The sequence below is a fragment of the Engystomops pustulosus genome, chromosome 5 (genome assembly GCF_040894005.1).
Source record: "Engystomops pustulosus chromosome 5, aEngPut4.maternal, whole genome shotgun sequence".
NCBI lineage: Eukaryota > Metazoa > Chordata > Amphibia > Anura > Leptodactylidae > Engystomops > Engystomops pustulosus.
Window position 1 is genome coordinate 87,033,103 of NC_092415.1, and position 24,689 is coordinate 87,057,791.

General features: G+C 41.6%; 1 protein-coding gene across 1 annotated transcript; it reads left to right on the plus strand.

Moving 5' to 3' along the window:
- Nucleotides 1–632: 632 nt before the first annotated feature.
- Nucleotides 633–24,428, plus strand: PAK1IP1 (PAK1 interacting protein 1). The gene is made up of 10 exons (XM_072152579.1): nt 633–911; nt 4,628–4,790; nt 7,687–7,807; nt 7,947–8,021; nt 9,824–9,876; nt 12,033–12,178; nt 17,167–17,264; nt 17,348–17,447; nt 18,271–18,397; nt 24,204–24,428. Exons 1-10 carry the CDS (start codon nt 834–836, stop codon nt 24,356–24,358), a joined length of 1,116 nt encoding a protein of 371 aa, XP_072008680.1. The 5' UTR covers nt 633–833; the 3' UTR covers nt 24,359–24,428.
- Nucleotides 24,429–24,689: the final 261 nt, after the last annotated feature.

Consider the following 24,689-nt stretch of genomic DNA (forward strand, 5'->3'; position numbering starts at 1 on the left):
ATTAAAACACAATAAAACCTATATAAATTTGGTATCACCGCGATCGCACCGAACCAACGAATAAAGCTGAGCTGTTATTTTGAGTGCACAGTCAAAATCGTAAAAACTGAGCCCACAAGAACGTGAATTTTTCCAATTTTTCCACATTTGGAATTTTTTTTTCAGCTTCGCAGTACACGGCATGTTAAAATAAATAACATTACGGGAAAGTAAAATTTGGACCTGTTTAGCCCATGTCTGACCTGATGGAAATTTCTGCTATAGTTAGAGACGAAATATGATCCACCACTTGTTCCATTCGCCATCATGCCCAGAGTGGTGTGAGCAGAAAACCCTCCAAACCTGTGGAGTTAGTGCCTTCTACATAATAAACCCCTGCCATAGACGTCTTGCCGCCTTTTCATGATCACATCTCTTGTTGAACCATAAACATATTGCTACTTCTGCCCCAAAGTGTGTGAGTGGGAAACCACTAAACGTGCTAAAAGCCTGACACCGTTCATACACGTGTGTATATATAGACATAGTGGTCTGCGTGTGATTTGGTCAGCACACTCTCAGCTGCCCAGTCCCTGCGGCGTCTAGTGCACATGACAGGAATGGCTGACCGTACCGCGCCTGTGTAACTCATACCATGAATGGTAAAAATAAAAAGTCACATGCTGTCGAAGCAGACGTAGACGGCGCTTTCCTCATGCATACACTACTGGCTGTATGTGAAGTTACTTTATTTGTCCTGCACAGGCTTCTCCATGGACACCTAGATTTCAGCTGCAGGGCCCCCGGGGCGGAAGCGCCGCTGTTTTGGATGCACATGTTACTGTAGAAGCAGCATGGATGATCGCATCGAGTTACTGTGCGGCTGCTATGAGCAGATCCTGTTTGGTTATCGAGTGACCCCGGGAGAGGAGGTTTGTATGTTGTGTATTTCATCTTCCATCACCGGTGGTGTCAGATCTGTACGTGTCCGGGCTATCAGCACAAGGAGCCCTGGAAGCTGCATGTAAAATATCTGTATCAGTAACCATTCTCTTATATATGTTCTCCCACTGAAGGACCAGAAGCAGCCCGTGGACACTGCTACAGACCATGTAGAGAGATACTACATAGGCTGCGTGTCTCTATTTTTATTAAGATATAATATGTAAAAAATAAATGCATCTATTCTGAAAACCTGGTTGCTATAAAGGCGCTGTTTGTGTGTAGGGTCAATCTTTATATAGATTATAATATTCTGTAGTACCTTACAGGACGTGGGGTACATATATATATATATATATATATAGAACTATTGTCCCCATACAAATTTAAAAAAAAAATTAGGCATATGGCCGTATAAAAACTTCTGTATATACGTCCGAAATACGGCCCCATGCATTCCAGTGGGCAATACGGCCATCCTTGTACATGGCTGTATTGTCCACCGTACCGTAAGCGAGCATGTTCTATTTTCCACTCTATTTCCATCCCATAGGGCCCATATAAGTCAATGGGAACGTATAAAATGCACCGTATGCTGCTGTATATACGTGCAGTATCCACAACCAGTGAGCGGCATTCAAACAAAAGAAAAATACTTATAAGGCGCTCAAAAAAATTCCTTTGATTTTCTCAGAAATCAAAGGTGCGCCTTATAGTCCAATGCGCCTTATATATGAACCGTACTGACAGACAACAGTTGCCTTGAACTGTGCACAGGTCTGCCACCTGCTGGCCATTCTCCTTATAATCAGGTGCCCCTTATAGTCCAGTGCGCCTTATATGTGAACCTAGGCATTTATTGATGGTGCGTCTTATACTCTGGTGCGCCTTGTAGTCCGAAAAATACTGGCTTCCGGTAAGCTGCCGGCGGCTTCCAAAAGATGGTGTTGGAGACGTCATCGGGGAGCGGCGATCCGTTGCCCTGACACTCGAGGCTGTCTCGTTTCAATCCATTGATTACAATGTGCGATTTGCACATTGTGATGAATGTGGAGGAATATCCCCATATACTGCCATACTGGTATATGGTAGGATCAATCGGACAACCTATGGTTAAAGTACCTTAGGGAGTCTGGAAAAATAGTAAAGTAAAGTAAAAATTAAAACGTTTTTTTTTTAAAAAAAAATGTATAATAAAAAACCCCTAAAAATTCAAATCACCCCACTTTCCCTAGAACTGATATAAATATAAATAAACTGTAAAAATCTAAAAATCGCTAACACATTAGTTATCGCCGCATCTGAAAAATGCCCGTTCTATCAAAATATAATACGTTTTTCACTGCATTTAACCCTGTAACAGAAAATAGCGCCCAAAGTCGAAAATGGCACTTTTTTTTGCCATTTTTAAATATATTAAAAAAAATCAAAAAGTGATCAAAAGGTCATACAGTCCTAAAAATGATAGCATTGAAAACTTCATCAAAAGTTGCAAAAGAATTACCACCCACGACTCTGTACACCGAAGTGTAAAGAAGTTATAGAAGATGGCAAAAAAATTTTAAACAAAATATATATTCTACACAAGTTTTTAATTTTTGGAAATGTATGAAAACATTATAAAACCTAAATAAATTTTGTATCCCCTTGATCGCACCGACCCAAAGAATAAAGTAGACATGACATTTGATGCGCCTAGAGAAAACCGTAAATTCCAAGCCCACAAGAAAATGCTGTAAATGCCCTTTTCACCAATTTCACTGCATTTTGAGCTGTCACAGATCATAGAGCTCTTTATGTGTAAAAAAAAAAAAAAAAAAAAGTTATAGATTTGATTGTGGGGAGTGAAAAATAAAAATTAAAAAAACCAAAAAAGGGTGAGGCGAGGTCCTTAAAGGGTTAAAGGCATCTACCACCAGGATGAAGGACTGTATGCATATAAGCCAGAGGGGCTCCTAGCTCCATATGTGCTAATGGAGCCTGGAGCCCCTCAGTTTCATTTGTATATAGTCCTTCATCCTGGTGTTAGATGCCCTTTCAAGGAAATACTGCAGAGATGCGGTGACGTCACTTCATCAAGTTGTTGGCTTTGGGATGCAGACCTCCTGTGCTGTCTGTGTCCGAGCAGGGAGCTGACTTATTTTGCCCTGTTCTGCCACAGCTTTCAACAGTACTGGTGGTCTCTGACTTAAGGACACCTGACTTATAGACCAACATCTTGTAAGTAACGCATGGACTGCCTGTATTGGTGTCCTATGAACACCAATACTGTTGAAACAAGCTTTGGACAAGCATTGGAGCCTCACTCTGGAGCCTCAGCTCCAATATTAATTCGGCAGCAACAGCGTACGTGCCGACATAGAGGGCTGTGCATTCCCTTAATGGTATGCATGCCATAGGGTCACCGCCAGGTTTATAAGGGATAAGAATAAATAGATTAAATACATTATGCTTTATGAACCAGTCATCAGCCACCATCTTTTTTTTTTTTTTTTTCTTTTGAAAAATTATTTTCTTAGTTTTCCATATATTAAACAGAAAATAATTGTAACTGATGTATTCTAAGCACAGCAAAGTGAATACAGCACAGTAAGGCTACATTCACATGGATGTATGAAAACAGCCGTATCCATACCGTTTTTTTTTACCGGTTACATACGGCCAGACTCATACGTCCAACCATTTATATTGCCGTTTGTGACACTGTAGTGTACCGTACCGTAAAAATATAGAGCATGTCCTATTTTCTCCCGTATTTCAGTTATGTATGCCCTAGAAGTCTATGGGCACGTATAAAATACGGATTACATACGTGCTGCATACGGATAAAAAACGTCACGTATATACAGGCTCATACGGCCTGTAAATACGGGACTGGAGAAATCATACGGTCGTGTGAATGTAGCCTAAGGCTATATTCACACTGCCGTTGACAGCCCGTACCGTAGCGGGCAACGGCAGTGCACGGGGAGAGGAGGAGGTGAGCGCAGCTCACCCCCGCCCCTCTCCATAGGAAGTTATGGCGCACGGCGCCGTACTACGGGTAAAGATAGGACAGGTCCTATCTTTTTCCCGGGTACGGAGCGGTACAGTGCCGCACGTGTGCTGCTCCGTACCACTCCCGTAGCATGCCGTGCGCCCATTGCCGTCTATGGAGGACGTATATCGGCTGTATATACGTCCTCCATACGGTAGTGTGAATGTAGCCTTAGTCTGACCAGATACAGAGATCAGATTAGATCCTGCAAACTCTCCCCTCCCACCCTGTCACAGGTGTCACAGACTGCGGGCTTTCAGCCATCATCTTATATACAGAGTCCAAGGAGAATAGGACTGTAGAGTTGAAGTTCCATGCAGTAAGGGAATGTGATGGAACTGCCTGAAAAGATGCGTATCAAGGGCACATCTGAAGCTTTAGTTGGATATTAGCCTAATAGTCCAAGGTATTCAAGAAAATCGATGCAGCTTGGGAAAAATCTTATGTGGGAGGATCAAATTAAAGATGAGAATATTGTTAGATCACTGACAGGTCAAAGAGAATGTGTTGGGTTGGACAACAGGCTGAGATGAGGGAGGAGACTTATTCCCTGTAGCCTTTTCCGCTGATTCTGTGGATTTTTTTTTTTATCCGGCTCATTTGGAAGGAAATCCATATTTTACACTGTTCTAAATTGGTGAGCATGTTTTATCTTCTTTCTCTTTACAGCAATGGACAGCCACGGCAGATTTCACCAATCATTCACATACAGCCTCTTTATCCGTGGTAGCTGTAAATAACAGATTTGTAGCAACTGGAAGCAAAGATGAAACAATTCAGATCTATGATATGAAGAAGAAGGTTGAACATGGTGCCTTACTACATCACAATGGTATGTTACCACTGCATTAATGGAGAATGCGTGCAGTGATAGCTCACCCATGGAGGCCACAACGCATCTCAAAGAATATTTTATTTTTGTTCCTGAACAGGTGTCTCGCTATTCCATAATTTGCTTGGCTTTTTGGTGCCTGTCATTTTAATAATTTTACTAGGAGTAGAAGAATGGAATTTATATTTGCTACATGCCAGAATAACAAGAGAATTTTTAGGGTTAATATTTGGTACCATTGCCCTTACACTGCATGACTTGGGTCAAAGTTTTGGAATATAAAAATTTACTTGGCTCCCTGCCTGTTTGCGTCCCTGGTCCTGTGGGTGTGGTCATCCTTGCTCAAAGCAAGTATGCCTCCTCCACTAACGACACATCTTCCTTTATTATGCATTAAAAATTCCATCCCTCCTCAACATTGTTCCTTGGCTCCGCCTCCCTGTATCCTCACAGACCGAACGGGTGATTCTGGCACTTGTGTGGTCAGCATCTGATTGCGGACATGCGGGAATAAAGTGGATACCGCGGGCGTCTCTCCACTCCTATTTACTCTGCCGATAGAACAAACTTCCAGCACTATCGTCATCAAGTATCACGATGGAGTAGGGATCCACCGCGCTGTGTGATTCTGTCCTCTTAGTCCAATTCTCCACCAGTCCCCAATTGTCCCTCAGTAAATATTATGTGTAGTACCTAGAAAATGAATCCACAGATTCCATAGACTTTCAATACACTCAAGTATTATGGGTGCATAGGTGCGCCTTTATCTTTTAAAACTGATCTGAGTAAAACCTACTAATGTTATCAATGGTCATAATAAATAGTTTGATCTGTGAGAAGCCGCCTCTGTTAAAAAGCACATTTTATGCAGTAAGTAAATGCAGACGATGACGTTCTATTCTTCATTGCCCTTCCCAGACGTCCTGTTCTAAAGACGTCCTCATAAGTTTTGAATGCTGCATTCCCTGATTTTTTTTTTTTTTTTTTTTGCTCTCTTTTACAACTCGGTACCTGTGAATGGGGATATTAAAGTCTCTTCTTCCTATATTGTACTGTAAATTGCCATAGATTTCTTGTCACCTTTAAACTTAACCTAAACAGAAGTAAGCAGCAAGAAAAATCTGCTGTGATCCAAATAGTGTAACTTAATTTCCAATAGTCTTACTTTAAAGAATTCATGGAATGAGCTCTTTATTCCTGGTTCCATTACGAGTTATTGTTTGTGTCCTTATATCCTGGAGTGATACATTTTTAATAGCCTAGCCACTTATGGAAAATCCACTGTGCATAAGCCAATTATAGGTGTGGTTTTTTTCAGCAATTGTTGCCCAGTAATAGTCTGTGCAGCTGCTGTGGTTAAATTGTGTATATAATTGATGAATAAATAGCTGTATTTGAAAGTCTAGCTCTAGTTATGTTCTGGGATAGCAGCAGCTTGTGATGGCCCAAGCGTATTAGTTTCCCACAATCTCATATAGCAGCGTCTTTCAGGAAGGAAAACAAGCCGGGGGTTGACGTGCTTATGTAGTAGACTGGTCTGAGGTTTTATTAAATTTTAAACATTTTACTTCTAGTTCACTTCTCCGTTAGGTCCACAGTTACTTTCATCAGTTTTTCTGAGCCAAAACCAGGAGTGGTCAAACACTCAGAACAGGTCCAAATATTTCCAATATACTTTACCTCTGTAGTCGCTGGAAAGACTTGAACCTGTTCTTGGTGTCCAACCACTTCTGGCTTTGGCTTACAATAACTGCCGACATAACACAGATGTTAACTAGGCCTAAAAATGCTGTAAAGTCATTGGAAAAAAAAAATCAAAAGAAACTAATGGAATAGGTCAAGAGTTAAATCCATTTATCAGGTGTGCAGGCCTCAGGGTCTTATGGCAATAGATGGGAGCTTAGTTTGCCCATAATGGGTAAACTGCTTACAAAAACTTATAATCGGTTGGGCATCAGTTGTGTTGTCCATCATTTAGATAAGACATGCAGTGCTTTACAGTAGCTTTCCATTCGGATGCATCCCGGCCATATTGCCGAACAGCCAATCCAGCAAATTGATGCCCCTTGGCAATCGCAGCCATGGCTAGTCAGCCAGCGTCAACTTGCTTAACTGTTTGGCAGCCAATCTGGCAACACATCTGGGACGCTCATGTCAGTCAACGTTTATGAACTGCTAACAAAAGCTCTATTGTTGATTATGAAACACCCTTGAATCCCATTACAGTTTTCCATTTATTTTGGCAGCTAGGCATTTTAGTAGACAGTATTTTAAAAATTTTTTATTAACATGGAAGTTCTGAAATAATTGCAATGCCTTGCGAACCACCAGGCAATGCGATTATAATCCTCTTTGTGGCAGATTGCTTTGGGGGGGGAGGGGGGGGGTTTCTCCTCACAACTGCGCACTCGCAGCCATGTGAAAGTTTTATAGGCTGCAACATATTTCTAACTTGTGTGTAAATATATGCTTCAAAGCCACCCTGACAGATACATTAGCAGGCCTACGCCTCTTGATGTATCCGGAGGTATGGGGATTTCATCATACGCAGGCGCACAAAAAAAAATATAACCCATGTGTTAAATTTTCACACAGTAAAAATGTATATGAGATTGTGAATATCTCACACAATGTAATAATACTATACTGTATTACCCAGCAGAGATTCTGCATGAATATCAATTTGTAATATGCTGCTGGCTTAAATCTGCCCCAGTTTGAGACTAGCCTTATCTTGTTGGCGTTTTTAGTGGGGTTATTTTTCTGGGGTATTTATTGGGTTGCAGCATTTAGTGTATGAATTGCATATTGTCCAAATGTGATGCTTTAGTTTTATGTGGTAAACATAACTTGTACACCTTTGCTGGAACCACTTGCACATTTATATTTCCACCAGGTAGCATTACATGCTTGGAGTTTTTTGGCAATACCCATTTGTTAAGTGGGGCTGAAGATGGATTGATGTGTGTGTGGAACACGAAAAAGTGGGAATGCCAGCAGACTTTTAGAGCTCACAAGTAAGTCAGAATTAGGATGTTTATTTTTTATTTCTTTTTATGAATGGGTACATACTCATTTACTGTAGTTTTAAGTGTTGGAGATGGAGGACTTGCCTATAGATCATATACAAGTAAGATAATATTTATTTCTCTGCAGGGGTCATGTTTTGTCTCTTTCAATCCATCCATCTGGAAAACTAGCATTATCCGTTGGCACAGATAAAAGCTTAAGGTAAGTGCAGTTTCCAAACACATAAGCGGTCCCAAAATTAGATTTGCAAAATATTTGTGGTCCCCCATGCTTAACCTGTTAATAATACAATATCTCCATAATTAAGTTGTGCAATACATCGAAACGATTCAATACCAGGATTGTCATTTCTGCTTAGTTTGTAATAAAACGGGCTGTAAAGTGCCCCTTAGTAACGACTTTACTTCTCCATTGTCAAGGCTTATCTGTCTATCAGGCTGAAGACTGGACTTATTTTTATTTCTGTTTATAGAAAAATGTTCACCCAAACTCAGAAACGCACACACAGGCAAACATACTATTATATAAAATTATCTCAAACGACAGTTGCACTTTAAAGAAGTTATCCACCTTAAAGAAAAAAATAAAACTACTGAAAAATTAGCAAAATCATGTACCACTCTCAATTTGTTTAGTTTCCAGATTGCCTTTACAGTCCCTTGGAGAGTTTGAGCACAGTGCTCTTTTACATAACGTATAAGCTGACCCGAGTATAAGCCGAGACCCCTAATTTTGCCACCAAAAACTGGGAAAACCTATTGACTAGAGTATAAGCCGAGGATGGGAAATGCATTGATCACAGACACACCCAGTAGTGTACAGCCAGCCCCGCCTTAAATCTATATACTCACCCTCTGGTGGCCCTGATGTCCGCACGGCTCCTCTTCTGTCTTTGGTAACATACTGCAGGGCGTGGCTATGTTCTTCCTGGTCGGCAGGTGCATAGTATGACATGGCCGCTGCTGACGTCATACTATGCGATGGCCAGGAGAAAAACATGGCGGCACCCTGCAGGATGTTACCGAAGACGGAAGAGGACCTGCACTGGGCTGGCTGTATTGACTTGTGTATAAGCAGAGTTGAGGATTTTCAGCACATTTTTTATGCTGAAAAACTCGGCTTATACACAAGTATATACGTTAAATTTTTGTTTTTAATATTCTCTCTTTTAATTCTAAGTATTCAGCAATGTTTCGAGGGGGAATTGAAAGAAATATTCCATCATTGATCATTATAAACTAGGGACACTTTAATCATGGCTCCAGACAACATGACACTGGGAATCTTCTTATATGTGTTATCCTTGGCCTCCTTCCTTCTATAATCAACTTTTAAAATTGGGTAGCTTAATTGGAATAATTTTAAAAGTTTACTTTAGAAGAAGGCCATGGGTAATAAATATTACAAGAATACCACAGTCACAGTGCCTGGATCTATAAGTAAGTGTCCTGATGATGCTTAAACGAAATCTACTACTTTGAAAAGATCAGTTGAAACCAAGCAAACTCACATTTAGCTGTTAGACCTTTTGCAGGCGCTTCTCTTTATCTTCACAAAACCGTGTTGTTTCTTCAGAAAACTGCTTTTTACTCTATGCAAATAAGACTCATCACACAGGCGCTCGTCCCTCTTGTTATGATTTATTCACACCACCTTCTCCGCTTCCATCCACTGGCTCTCGGGAAGCAGAGGAGGCAGGATTGAAGCAGACCTCTTGGAAACTGTGAGGGGGTGGGATAGAATAGGAGGTGTAAATAAATTATAAGCAGAATAGTGCCCTGTGTGATGTGCACAGGAGCGCCCGGTCCTAATTTGCATAGATGAAAAAGCTGTTTTCTGAAGAAACTACAAGGTTTTGGGATTGTAAAGAGAAGCGCCTGCTTCAGGTTACCAACAGCTAAATATGAGTGTGCTTAGTTTACATTGATCCTTTTCTAATTGGTAGGTTTCCTTCAAATGTGAAACATTGGCCATGCAATTAATCTATGTGCTCTTTTCTCTAGAACCTGGAACCTTGTGGAAGGTCGTTCTGCATTCATTAAAAATATAAAACAAAGTAAGTCTGTACAATTAATTATTCTCATTTATTTTAATCTGTGCCTCCTAGACATTAGAGGGGATTTATTATGTAAAGGTGCACCAGCGCGTGATGTCAGCCCACTGCACCAGATATATTTAGAATCTTCATCCTCTAGATCAGTGATTTTCAACCTCTTTCGAGCCGCGGCACACTTTTTATACTTAGAAAATCCTGGGGCACACCACCAACCAAAATAACACAAAATGACATTAAAACAGTCATATTATACATATAGTTAATAATATAGATTCTAAATTTATTTTACTCACTCAGTGTGAAACCTGGGCCTGTTTCGATAAACACAAAAGGGATATCCTGGCAGGAATGGTGGAAAGACGCACACGAAGCTCTTCCTCAACAGTTCTCAGTTTCTCCCTCTTTTTAGTATATGGTGCTGATTATTATGTGGCTCATATACTGCAATATAAAGGGGTACAATGAGAAGTACTATGGCCATGAGGCCAGAGGACAAGTACCAGCTCATATACTCAGCATATGAGCTGGTACTTGTAGTACTCCAGCCTCATGACTATAGTATTTCTCATTTTATATTTCTCATTGTTATATGCAGTATACTGCTGGAGTACTAAAAGTACCAGCTCATATGCTGAGTATTCTGCCAACAGTTCATATACTCAGGCAAAAGCTCATATAGTCAGCATTATTGGCGGGCATTACCTTGGAGCTGGGCAAATGCGAGAGTCTCTTCGCTCTCAGGATGATGCGCCGGCCTCGGTGACGTCATTTTGTCGCGCGAGGTTTAAAGATTGCGCATGTGTTAGTGTACACGGCTCCTACATTGTAAGAAGCCGTGACTGCGCATTGCTGGGAAACAAAACACAGGGAGCACCATAGTTTGGGGAACTTTCCCCGCGGCACACCCGACCATGTGTCGCGGCACACTGGTTGAAAATCACTGCTCTAGATGTATTTGTTGGTTTGTGTGTGGCGGTGCTATTCTATGCCAATGCCATCCAACACTGCCTGGCCCCCTTCCCAACCCTGCATGCCAACTTACCATGGAGGTTTTGTAAAACAGATGCAATTTGACTATTTTGGGACCTGTATACCCAAAAAAACCTTGTGTACAAGTTCTGATATATCTCCTCTTCCCCATATTCAATGGAGCGGCCTCCCATACTTGACCATACTACTGCATTCAAATGCTTCCTGTCATGGTCAAGTAGACAGCAAAATTCGGAGAATTGTATCATTACCCCAGAAATAAAAAAGTCCACGCACATTAGGATGAGCTGTGCATTGTTTATACTTAAATAGTGCTGCTACCACCTTTTATACAAGAAAATAGAATAATTCTGCTATTCTGTGGTTGTCTCTTGCAGTGCTGCTCTTTATTTTTATCTCTTAGACACCTAAGCCTGTGGATGATGTCTAAGGAGTCTTTCGGTAGTTTTGACTATATATAGCAGCAGATGGTGTTGGGTACTGTGTGTGCTATTAGTAGCAGCAGGACTGTAAAAAAAAAAAAAAAAAAAGCATTTACATTTTTCACAAACGACACAGGCATGATTACACAGATCGTACGGACCAGCTTTGTAGGGTCAAAACTGTTGACAGATTCCCTTTTATGAGACAAAACGCCTGCTGATCAGTTGTTTGACCTGGATGCTGTGGTTACTTCAGTCTACCAAACCCTGTGCATTGTATAGAGGCAGTCTTTGGTATTGCAACTCATTTTCTTGAACAAGATGTGGGTTTTTATAGCAGGTCAACTTCAAACAGCTTTCTCCATCTATTTAAACTTGTTTTCTTATATGAAGTATAGAGGATCAATAAAATCACTTGAATCCACATCTAATATGTATTTATCAGCCTAACTGCCTCTAGAGGCTTCTAGAACTCGCTTTCTTTTGTTTGAAGCGCGTTTTTCATTATATGACATTTATTAATGTCTGGTTGTAGGGATCTGTAGAAATCACAAGAATGGTATCCTCAGTGTTGTAGGAAAATACGGTGATGGTGTATGTCCATATGATGGGAAAACTTTACTTCTAAAGTTTCGTAAAAGCGAAAATAAAACCTTAGAATAGGTCATTGGTTTTGAGGCTGCTGCTTTGAATGCATTATATTCTAGATTGTTAGGTAAAATATGACTCATCTGTCTCTTACAGTTGCCCATATTGTTCAATGGTCTCCTAGCGGAGAGAAATATGTCGTAGTGATACATGACAAGGTGGATGTATACGAGCTTGAAACTGCATCAGTTACTGGAACAATCAAGAATAAAACGAGGATCTCTTCAATACGATTCATTACTGTAAGTAATTCACAAGTGTAGCCTGTTGCTTGCCCACTTTTTACCCACGAAACATATTCTGTAATATTGGCTAAATGCAGATGTATTTTTTTATTTGGCCAAAGAATAAAGGGGACTACACTGTAAAATTAGTAAACCGTAGCCTGTAAGAAATCACACAACTGCATTTTTGTCAATGTCTTCGCATTTGGAAGGTTTTCCCAGTATTGTACATGACACAGAAGAATAAATGTTTCCACTAGAAAGTAGAATTTGTCTTGCTGTAAACCAGGATTCATACAGATGCAGGTCCCACCTCTGACAATTCTAGGAACTGCACCCATTTCAAAAACTGGGGTACACTGACCTCTTCCTTCTCACAAATGGACAGATGCCTTTTAATGCACAGCTACTCTCCATTCAAATGCAGGGGAGCATCGAATATAGATGGGTATATTGACTATTTTTAAGATATTTTAACTTCTCACATCGACCTTGTCATAATCATTATAGAAAATACATGAGCTTTTGTTTACCCCTTAATACTCCATGTCGTACAGGTAGTGTAACTTATCTCCTCCCCGGAGCCGAACCAGAAAACATGGGATGTCAGCTCAAAGCTACCTGTGTAATACTTGCGGTCCTCAAGCCCCTCCCCTCACGATTTGCGTAAGCCGTTTGGAAGATGGCTTTTTTTTTTTTTTTTTTGTACCAACATTACGGATTACTAATTTTGAGTGAAACCTGAGAAAAAAATTAGAAAAAAAATATAGAAGGTGTGCTAAAAACGGCAAATCCTGTAGGGTAAAACGGGCGAATTTGCTAATGTATACATTTTAGGGCTAAATGAATTACAGGAGGTCCCCTTCTTAAGAACACTCGACTTACGTACGACCCCTAGTTAAAAACGGACCTCTGGATATTGTTAATTTATTGTGCTTTAGTCCTAGGCTACAATGATCAGCTGTAACAGTTATCACAGGTGTCTGTAATGAAGCTTTATTGTTAATCCTGATTCTTATGACAACCCAACATTTTTCAAATCCAATTGTCAAAAGACCAAAACAGTTCTGGCTGGGATTAGAATGATAAAATATACAGTTCCAACTTGCATACAAATTCAACTTAAGAACAAACCTATCTTGTATGTAACCTGGGGACTGCCTGTGCTGACAAAACACTGACTAAATGAATTACTGACAAAATTAGACAAGTCTAAATTTCAACTTCATTTGTTTCAATGACTGATTAAAAATGTTTCTAATAGTATGAGGGGTGTACTTTTTGAAAATGGGGTAATAGGTTTCTAAAATTATATATTTCAAATCTCATTTAAAACAAAAATGTATGTTACAAAATTTCTTTAAAAATAAGGAAATTCACAGATCAATTTGTAAACTAATGTATTAAAATAGGACGTGTTAAAAATGATGAAAGCAGAGATGTGGGAAATGCTCCTTAAGTTTTACCACCTAAATTATTTATGTCTGAGAAAGCAGATCATTTAGAATTTTTGGGGCAAATTTTTCATAAATTTAACCTCTGCATTGTCACAAAATAGTTGTGTCCTTAACGGGTTATAGGGGTATTCCAATGAAGACAAATCAGATAAGATAAGATGCATAACAAAGCTGCCAACGTGTGTTGTAGGTGAGTTAGTTTTCCCTGTATTGCCCTGGGATTTTGCCGCACGCGATCGGATTGTGGCGCATCGGCGCCGGCATGCACGCAATGGAAATCGGGGGGCGTGGCCAAATGAAAACCCGACGGATTCGGAAAAACCGCTGAATTAAAAAAAAAAAAGTGTCGCGGAATAGGCCGGTGAACTTGAGTGCATTCCAGCGGGCCTCGGGGAACTTCAGCGCAGCAGCGCCACATGGTGGACGTCGGAGGAACTGCCTTAGTGAATCCTGGCCGGACCCGAATCCACCGCAGAGAACGCGCCGCTGGATCGCGAATGGACCAGGCAAGTAAATCTGCCCCATTGTGTTCTATATCCATCTCGTGGATCTCATCTCTCTATGTGTCCGATACTAGTAGAACGTTAAGAAGCTAAATAAGAGTGTAGCTAAACCCTGATAATCATTTTCCCATTGTCAGCACACAGCATCTCCTAGCACAGAGAAATCATGAAGGGTCTGCTTAACCCCTTCCCGACATTTGACGTAATAGTACTGCATTGCGAGAGGTGTGTTCTCGCAAAATGCAGTACTATTACGTCAAACTTCTGGCCCCGGCTCCTGAACGGGGCCAGAAGCTGCGGGTGTCAGCTATATATTATAGCCGACACCCGCCTCTAACACCTGCAATCGGAGATTTCTCCGATCGTGGGTGGTAACCCCTAACACGGCGCGGTCAGCAAGAATCTGACGCAGCGCTTACCGGGGGTCCGTGGTCCCGATCGCAGCCCCGATCCTGGAACCGGGTCCTGCATTCTGGCAGGACCTGGCTGTAACACACTGAGCATGCGCAGCATCTGTACATCTGTATTACACTGTGTAAGGTGAAGAATAGCTTGGACAAGTGATCAGTGGATCGCTTGTTCAAGCTAACCTGTAAAAGTGAATTAAAACAGTTAAAAACATTAAATAAAAACATTTTTTAATAAAAAGAATTAAGGTTAAAGTCCCCTAAACACAAACATTCCCTATACACATGTAATTAAGTTAAAAAAAAAAAACACAAAATCGCCCAAAAAACGACATATTAAAGTTATGTCTCCGAAAAGATGGCGATGCAAAAACAAATGAGATTTCCTCTATATTCGTTTTTTCCAGTAAAATTGTAAAAATAAATGAAAAACTATATAAATGAGGTATCACCGTAATCATAGTGATCTGTAGAATAAAGATAATATAATATTTTTAGTGTATGGTGTATGACCCCCAAAAGATACAAAAAAAAGGAAACCAAAATTGACAATTTTTGTTTTCACCCATACATTCAAGAGTTAATAAAATCTTATGAATAAGCTAATGACCCACTAAAATGAAGTATTTGTAAAGTGCATCTCATGTCGCAAAAAATGAGCCCTTTAATGTCCAAATTGCCAAAAAAATAAAGATTGTATAGCCAATAAAAAGTGACAATGCATAATCTGTTCTGAATGGCGCAGCTCCCTCCTCAATGCCCTGGTGTTTGCCCATACAGCAGGTTACCACCACATATGGGGTATTGTTATGAGGGAGGGATTGGGTATCAAATTTTGTGGAGCGTTTTGGTATATTATCCACTGAGAATTTGTCCATTTTTTTGAAAAACACATTCATTTAGCCAAAAAAAATTTACTTTAAACTTCATAAAAGTTGTTTTACGTACGTTGAGGGGTGTAGTTTCTATTATGGGGTAATTTATGGGTTTTTACTTTTATTTAGGCCTCTCAAAGTGACTTGAAACCTGAGCAGGTCCCTCAATAGCAGGATTTTGCTTTTTTATGAAAATGGGAAAAATTGCACCTAACGTTCAAAGCCCCATAACATCCTACAGAAATAAGAGTATGCGTAAAAAACCATGGAGGCATAAAGTAGACATTCGGTGAATGTTAGTTATTAAGTTTTTTTGCTGTTATGACTGTGCTGTGCACAGAGTTATTTTAATGTGGGAACTCTACCAGGGACTAATGGATGAGTGGAGGGGGCAGATCTGGATAATCATTGTAGCTCCTGCTCCGGCACTGACAATTCTTCCTGTTTATGGCACCCTGGAGGAAAGCTACAATGATCATCCAAATTTCTTCTATTTTCTGCTTTATTGGTGTCCTCAGGGGCTGGTATCAATGAAAGTTGTGACAGAGAAGGGAGTATAAATCACAAATTACATTTCTATGTTGGCACTTTGCGATAAATAAGTGGGTCTTAGTTGTAGTTTGGGCACTCGGTCACTAAAAGGTTTGCCATCACTGTTCTAATAGAACAGGCTGTAATAGGAGGTACATCCATTTTGGTGTGTGTGTGGGGGGGTGTAATTACTTGTCTCCTGAGATGAATGGAGTTCTGATACATCATGTTTTGTTGTATTTACACTATGATTTATTAATTATGCATGAATATATCATTAGAAATTGCCATTATCCTTTCGCTTATGCCAGCAATGTTCTATTATTTATTGCTTGCCATTATCTTGTGTGAACAAACTGGAATTTAATACCCAGACTTTATATGCACAAATTTTAATTGATGCACACAACATTTATGAAAAGTGTCCTAAGGTAAGACGGTCTTATTCTGCACAAGGTTTAGGAGTCTGATGCTGATTGATAAATATGTCGTAGTATAAGACTGTCTAGTCGTACTTTGCACCTCCCTAGTTTTGTCCTAGTTTTCTGGCGTAAAATAAACCAGTTCTGCTGGGTCAGTAGTATTTTTGGCACACGGGCATAAATGTGGTACAGTAAGATTTAAAAAAAAAAAAAAAAGTTTTTATTAGAATAAACTATCCTGGGCGACCACAGCGACAAGAGGAGGAAAGGTGAATGATTGTCACCTCTCCTCCCTCCATAGGCAGAAAAGCGGGCGAACAGCATATCAGGCAAAGTATAGGACAAGTCTTATTCTTTGTGGCAAGGCCGCCCCACTCAATGATGCACAGTGTGCTCACTGCGCTGAGAACGGCAGCCATTAAAATCTGTAGGGGCAGGACAAGTGTCTTGCACAGGCCCTGGATCTTTTGGCATAGTGACGCTTGGATTGAAGCAGTTTTTATTACCGTATATACTTGAGTATAAGCCGAGGTCCTCTTCTTGCTTCCGATGCTCCTGTTCCTATACGGGTTCTTTGGGTCGTTTCGCTTCTCAGCTCGCAAGGGGCTGACGTCCTTGTGTGTGCTGGCCAAACGCAAAGACCCAAAGCTACAAAACAATAAGAGAACCTACAGTGGTCCCGCCCTCGGCTTATACTCGGTACCTGGTGTTATACTCGAGTATATACGGTAATTAAGCTATGATGTTATAAGATACATTCAGTAAGGATGAGAAATGTAAGTGTAACTTGTCTCTAACTTTTAACCATCAGGATACCCTTCTAGCCGTGGCTGGAGATGATGACCTCATCAGGATATATGACCCAAACTCCCAAAAATTCTTGTGTGAGTTTAAAGCTCACGAAACCAGGTAAGCTTGTTTTTTTCTCTTTTACCTTTTACCTATAAACATGTGTTCTTCTTAAACCTATTTTTTTTTTTTACTTTTAACAGGGTAAAAAGTCTTTATTCTCTTGAGTATAAGGGATCTCCTGTTATTGCGTCTTCATCGAGTGACGGTTATGCTAAGTTGTGGAAACTAGATTTAAATAAGGTGAGAAAGAAAAAACTGAGTTTACATTGTTAGACCATGTACTATAAATCAATGTAAGGGGGTGCAGAGGTCGCACTAACATTTTCCCAGAATGGTGGTAATGCTCCTCTGCCAGTTTTCAGGAGAATTTCTAGTAGAGTATGAAATTTTCAATAATAAATTGTCATATTTCATACATCCTGGAGAATTGAAGGAGAATAGAAGGGACTACAGCTCCCTACCCTGAGATTATGGTGAAAAGTGTCAGATTTATCCTCATGGGGCTATTCCTGTGGATTAAAATGACATGGGAGCATTATCTCCTAATGTTATTTTCTCTTAAATGCCAACTCTCTTGCAGCCTGCAGCAGCCTTTGATTCAGTTTTTTTGCTTTTCTCCCCAGCTGCATTGTTTACATACCTACTCCCATCCCACCATATTCTAAATTGAAGAATTATCCCTTGTGGGAAAGCTAAACTCCCTAACACAAGCAATGAGGCCAAAGTATTAGACCCCATTTCAATTCAATCTGGGAATATGATTTCTTCAATAGATGCAGCACAGAGTAACTATAGATGGGTAGAGATGGTCTATACGTGACTATCATAGGTTGAAAAAATAATGGGTATAATTCTTATCAGCCAGCTGCATAAAGCCAGCAAGGATCTGAGTCGCAGTCCAGAATCTCCCTGGTTTCTGAGAGAATTGAGTCATTGTGGGAGATGTATTAATGTGCTGTGCATTAGACCAGTGCAAAGTAGAACTGCACAAACTGTGGCCTGTTCACAGCCATGAAAAACGTTGTGTGCACGAGGCCTTAAAATGATGTGTGTGTTTTAATAGGTGACCACTGCACCCACACTGCTTTGTGAAGTTAGCACATCAGCCAGGCTAACTTGTCTTGCAGTATGGCATTGTGGAGTCAATGATGACAGCAAAACGGAAAAGTCAGGCCCTGAAGTCTCGTCTGGTAAGCTGAGTATTTAGTTGTGTGTTTTTTGTTTGTTTTTTTAACCCTCCCTTTGTTTCCAAGGTCCATGAATAGATTCTCTCCAAATGTTAATATATTTTGTACTCTGTGTTTCCATAGCGTCCCCCATGACGGCCCCAACTGGAGGATGACCCTTGACCTCTGTAGGGACAGGAAGCAGAGAGGTTAAATACCCCACCCCGGCATCCGTACACCAGTGGCTTCCTGTCCCTACACAGGGCAGGTGGTAGAGAGAAGTCTCTCCTCATCCCCAGCGGTTGGGACGGTGAGGGGGGACCTAAGTGGCGCAGGGAGTCGTCCCTTACCCTAAGGCGGTCTCGGCCTCGATCGGACTTCGGTCCTTTCCTCTGCCACAAGCAGAGACGCCATTTTCTCCGGCTCTGCCCGCAGCTCTGCGCAGCTAAGGACACCCGGAGCGTGTCCATCGCAGAAGTCACGTGGAACCGGCTGCCGTCCGACTCTGGTGACGACTTCCGCCGGAAATGACGGGACCGGATGTGACGTCACGATGGCGCGGCCCGGAAACAGGAGCGTGGAGCGGTAAGATTCAAAAGCGAGATAGTCATGTTGATCTGAGGTCTAACAGTCGCTCCTTTAGCCCTGACTCAAGCATACCCTGAGATCGGACGCTATTCTAGGCATTTCCAGCCATCAAGGTCGGTTACATGCTGTTTTGTTGCCTCATATGTGTCTTATCCAGATCCAGGCCTATATACATGTGTGTGTCTCTCTTAGGGACCTGTGCAGTATATCCCTCATTTCAAGATACCTCAGGTACTCCTTTATTTGTATTCCAATTGGTTAATAGCAGAATTTATTTCACTTTCTGTTAAAATGTTTAGGCTTACTGATACCTGTGGTCCCACAATTGGGAATATGGAGACGCATGGCATGGAGGCTGCGAGTCTGGATCTCTTATCCTTGAACCCTGTAAGTAGGGTTAATTAGGGATAGGGTGGTGGGTCACCCTCATATCCCTGTATTATCACATAGGGTCCGGTTAAGGACTAATTACTTCTCCTTCTCCTTGGTAGGAGCCCAGGGAAAAGGAGAAGGATAAAGGGAGAGCTAAAGATCAGTCGAGCGCGAAAAGAGCCGCTTCAAGGAAGTGCAACATGTGCTCAGAAAAGCTCCCTGCAGACTACAAAAAACCAGTCTGTAAAACCTGTGTGGATAACCTACTCAGAGAAGAGAGGTCTTCTTTTGTGGATGAAATGCGCAGTTTTATAAGGGATGAGGTTAAAACATCTATAGCCTCATCTATAACAGCTCTTATACCTCAAGAGCCTCTGCATAAAAGACAACGAGTTATGGAATCCATGTCAGACTCCGCATCGGACTCGGAAGGGACCAAGGAATCTATTGATATGGAGCCAGGACCATCCAATTCAGCATGTAAAATGGAATCTAGATATTTACTAGCTTCAGAAGATCTGGAACCACTTCTAAAGGCTATGAGGGATACCCTCAAGATCGAGGAGATAGAGGAAACTAAATCCATTCAAGATGAGTTATTTGGACTCCTTAAGGTTAAGAAGAGGCGAGTGTTTCCCATAAGTAACACTCTTAAGGAGCTGATACTTGAAGAATGGAGAGAACCGGAGAGTAGAATCTCCATTTCTAGAGAGTTTAAAAACCGTCTCTCCTTTGATGAAACAGAAGCAAAAATTTGGAACTCTACCCCCAAAGTCGATGTTCAAGTCACCAAAATGACTAAAAAGACGGATCTTCCATTCGAGGATGCAATTCAGCTAAGGGATCCTCTGGATAGGAAGGCGGACAGCCTTCTAAAAAAGACATGGGAATGTGCCATGTTGAATCTAAAATCTAATATTACTACGACGTCCATGGCGCGCACTCTGTTTCATTGGATTTCAGAATTGGAAGGTCATGTTAGAGACGGCACTCCAAGAGAAATGTTATTGGGCACATTCTCCACCTTAAAAGCAGCTACAGCCTTCATTGCAGATGCCTCAGCGGAGGGAGTAAGGATAAGTGCCAAGGAAGGGGCACTGTCAAATTCGGTTAGAAGGTCACTCTGGCTTCGCCAATGGACCGGTGATTTCAGGTCAAAATCAAAGTTATGTGGAATTCCATTCGAGGGGGAATATCTTTTCGGTTCGGAACTCGACACGCTTTTGGAGAAGGCGGCGGATAGGAAAAAGGGGTTCCCGGAGTCCAGGAGTAACCCCAGGAAACAGCCCTTTCGGGACGCTAAGGACAGAAAACAGCCCTTTAGAGGGAAAGGCAAGCAAGGTAGATGGAGCTACCCTAAAGGAGGGAAAGGAAGAGGCTTCCTACTCAGTGCCAGCAACTCTGCCCCGGCTTATAGAAAACAATGACGCCAGGGTGGGGGGAAGACTGTTAAAGTTCCACTCTCAATGGACTCAAATAACATCAAACCCCTGGATACTAAGTATTCTTCGGGAAGGTTACCATTTAGAATTGACTTCTCTTCCTCCCAGAAAATTTGTTCTGACCAAGCAGCCCTCAGAAAATCTCTCAGACTCATTATGGTTGGAGATACAAAAACTAATTCGACTGGACGTCATCATCCCGGTAGCTCAAAAACAGTTAAGAGAGGGACACTACTCCCACCTCTTCTTAATAAAAAAACCGAACGGTGCCTTCAGAATGATTTGCAATCTAAAAAGATTAAACAGCCATATACTCTATCGAAAATTCAAGATGGAAACCGTGAGCTCGGCTGTCGTCCTGATACAACAAGGAGCGTTTATGTGTACAATAGACCTGAGAGATGCATATTACCATGTGCCGATACATCCAAAATCTCAGAAGTTCCTCAGATTTGCAGTTCGATCGCCTTGGGGAGAAGAGGTCCACTACCAGTACAAGGCACTGCCCTTTGGGATTTCTTCAGCCCCAAGGACATTCACAAAGATCATGGTCGAGGTGATAGCTTATCTGAGGCAAAAAGGGATACTAGTCATCCCCTACCTGGACGATCTGCTAGTGGTGGCCGGTTCAGAACAGGAGCTAATACGCCACCGAGATATTACAAGGACAATCCTACAACAGTTAGGATGGATGATAAATCTGGAAAAATCCAGACTAGTCCCAAATACAAAAGTCGTGTTTCTAGGAACATTGTTGGATTCGATCCAGCAGATGTCCTTTTTGCCACCAGAAAAAGCAGCAAGACTGAGACAACAGATTATGACGTTTCAAAAAAGGAATCATTGCACAATAAGGGAAGCCATGAGGATACTGGGGCTTATGACATCCTCCATTCAAAGCGTACAGTGGAGTCAAAGTCACACCAGAGCCCTTCAAAACTGGGTTTTGACCTCCTGGGACAAAAATCCCCAACACTTGAATCAGAAAGTCCAGATATCGATAGCAGTCAAGCAATCCCTGGAGTGGTGGACAAATACTTCAAACCTGGAAAGAGGAGTGTCATGGCATCCCTGGCCAGTGATAAACATTCAGACGGACGCAAGTCAGTCAGGTTGGGGAGCAGACATAGCAGGGCGACCCATTCAGGGGCTATGGCCATCGACAATCAGATCCCGTTCCTCGAACTTTCGAGAATTAAGAGCTGTCCTGGAGACTTTAAGAGCCAGCACTCAAAGCCTGAAGGAGAGTCATATAAGAATTTACTCAGACAACACCACCACAGTGGCGTATCTCCGTCATCAGGGGGGTACCAGGAACCCAGATCTCCTCAGTCTCTCAGACAAAATATTTGCTTGGGCAGAAGCAAACATCTGCTCTCTCTCAGCCACCCATCTAAAGGGGGAAAAGAATTTAATAGCGGACTATCTGAGTCGTCAGACTATAGACCACAACGAATGGTGCTTGAACGAGAACATCTTTCTACATCTCACACAAAAATGGGGACAACCAGTGACAGATCTCTTTGCCTCCAGCAAAAATACCAAGGTTCCCCATTTCTTCTCTCTGGAACCAAATACTCCGTTTGGCCAGAGGGATGCCTTCAGTCAAACTTGGAGTGGGCCTCTAATGTATGCTTTTCCTCCTATACCTCTCATAGCGAGAGTTGTTCAAAAGATCAGAGAAGACCAAGCGAAAGTTATTCTCGTTGTTCCCTGGTGGCCAAAGAGGAACTGGTTTCCGTGGCTAGGGAAGATGGCATTAGAAGAACCTGTCAGGCTGGAACCAGTAAACAATCTCCTATTCCAGGGTCCAGTGTACCATCCAAATCCACAGGCTCTCCAGCTCTCGGCGTGGATCCTGAAAGGATGTTGCTGATTGCCAAAGGACTGTCAAGCGAGGTAATTTCTACACTTAAAGCAAGCCGCAAACCAGTCACCCACAAGATCTATTCAAGAATATGGGGTAAATTTGTATCCTTTTGTGGTAGGACTCCTCCTAACCAACTATCCCCTAATATTTCACAGGTGCTAGACTTCCTGCAGGCGGGATTCGACAAGGGCCTAAAAACGAGTTCTTTAAAAGTCCAGATTTCAGCCCTCAGTGCCTTTTTCGACACCTCATTAGCAGAAAACAGATGGATCCAAAGGTTTGTCAAAGCTACTGCTAGACTAAGACCACATATAAAGCAAAATATCCCAAACTGGGATCTTTCGTTAGTACTAGATTACCTCACAAAAATACCATTTGAACCTCTCGAGACGGTTAAACTCAGAGAATTAACTCTGAAAATTTCCTTTCTCATAGCCATAACAACAGCTAGGCGTGTAGGGGAAATCCAGAGTTTATCAATTAAAGAACCATATCTTAGACTGTGTGAGGATAAAATTGTGCTAATGTTAGATAAAACCTTCACACCTAAAGTAGCATCATCTTTTCATCGTAATCAAGAGATTGTTCTACCTTCCTTCTGCCAGAACCCAAAGCATACCAAAGAACGGGAGTGGCATACATTGGATGTCAGAAGATGCCTGCTACATTATCTCGAAGAGACCAAATCCTGGAGAAAGGACGACAACATTCTCCTACAATTTAGGGGAAAAAACAAAGGCAGAAAAGCTTCAAAAGCATCCATCGCCAGGTGGATCAGAACGGTCATCAAAGAAGCTTATGATGCCAACAACCTGGACATTTCAGGGACTATTAGGGCCCACTCGACCAGAGGGGTGGCAGCCTCTTGGGCGGAAAAACGTGGGGCCTCTCTAGAGGACATATGTAGAGCAGCCACCTGGTCTACTCACCTGACTTTTGCTAAACACTATAGGCTAGATGTCCAAAGTGCTAGAGACCTAACCTTCGGAAGGAAGGTCTTACAAGCTGTTGTCCCCCCCTAACTATGTAATCTGGTACATCTCCAGTTGGGGCCGTCATGGGGGACGCTATGGAAAAAGAGAATTATTCTCACCGTTAATTCGGTTTCCATTAGTCCACCATGACGGCCCATATATATTTCCCACCCTGTATTTTGATTAAGTTAAAATTGCCTATTTGTTATGTGTGAATTGATAACATACAATAAATGGGTTGCATCCAAGGCCGGTGTAGTTATTTGGTAGCCACTGGTGTACGGATGCCGGGGTGGGGTATTTAACCTCTCTGCTTCCTGTCCCTACAGAGGTCAAGGGTCATCCTCCAGTTGGGGCCGTCATGGTGGACTAATGGAAACCGAATTAACGGTGAGAATAATTCTCTTTTTCCCAGATGCTCTTGTAACATAATGGGCCCTGTAAATGAATGAGGGGCTGTGTTACACACCTTCTAATATTATCCTGATGTATGTGAGGTTTAGAGCACCTACCGTTCTACGGACCAGTCATACCTGATTATATACAGTTTACTCATTGGTTATAAACCTTGTTTGGTTTTTCAGAAAAAGAATCTGCGTGTCCCAAGAAGAAAAGAAAGGTCCCTAAGGAGCAAGCAGAGGAAACTAGCACAGAACTGCAAAGCGTGGACCAGGTGGTACACGAGAAGACGAACATTGCAGCTGAACGAAAAAAACGGAAGAAACAAAAGAAGGACTAAGTCTCAAAATTGAATTTATCTCTATGAAAGGAGGCTGTATACACAGTAAAACTTATTTTGTGGTAATTGACGTTGGGTTTTATTTTTTCTGAGTCAACTCTGTTTATCTTAAAAAGTGAAGCATAACACTGCCAGCTCAGCATCCACTATTGGTCTGTAATCACAGGTGCCCCCAGTGTAAGCCCTCAAGGCTATCCGCACTTGAACCAGGCAAAAATTGCTGCTATTGTCAGTTTTTCACACCACCAGTTTGCCTCAGCATGTTTTTTAATGGATCCTTATTAACTACAGTGATCTATGAAAAATGGCTCGGACTAAGGCATGCTCCACA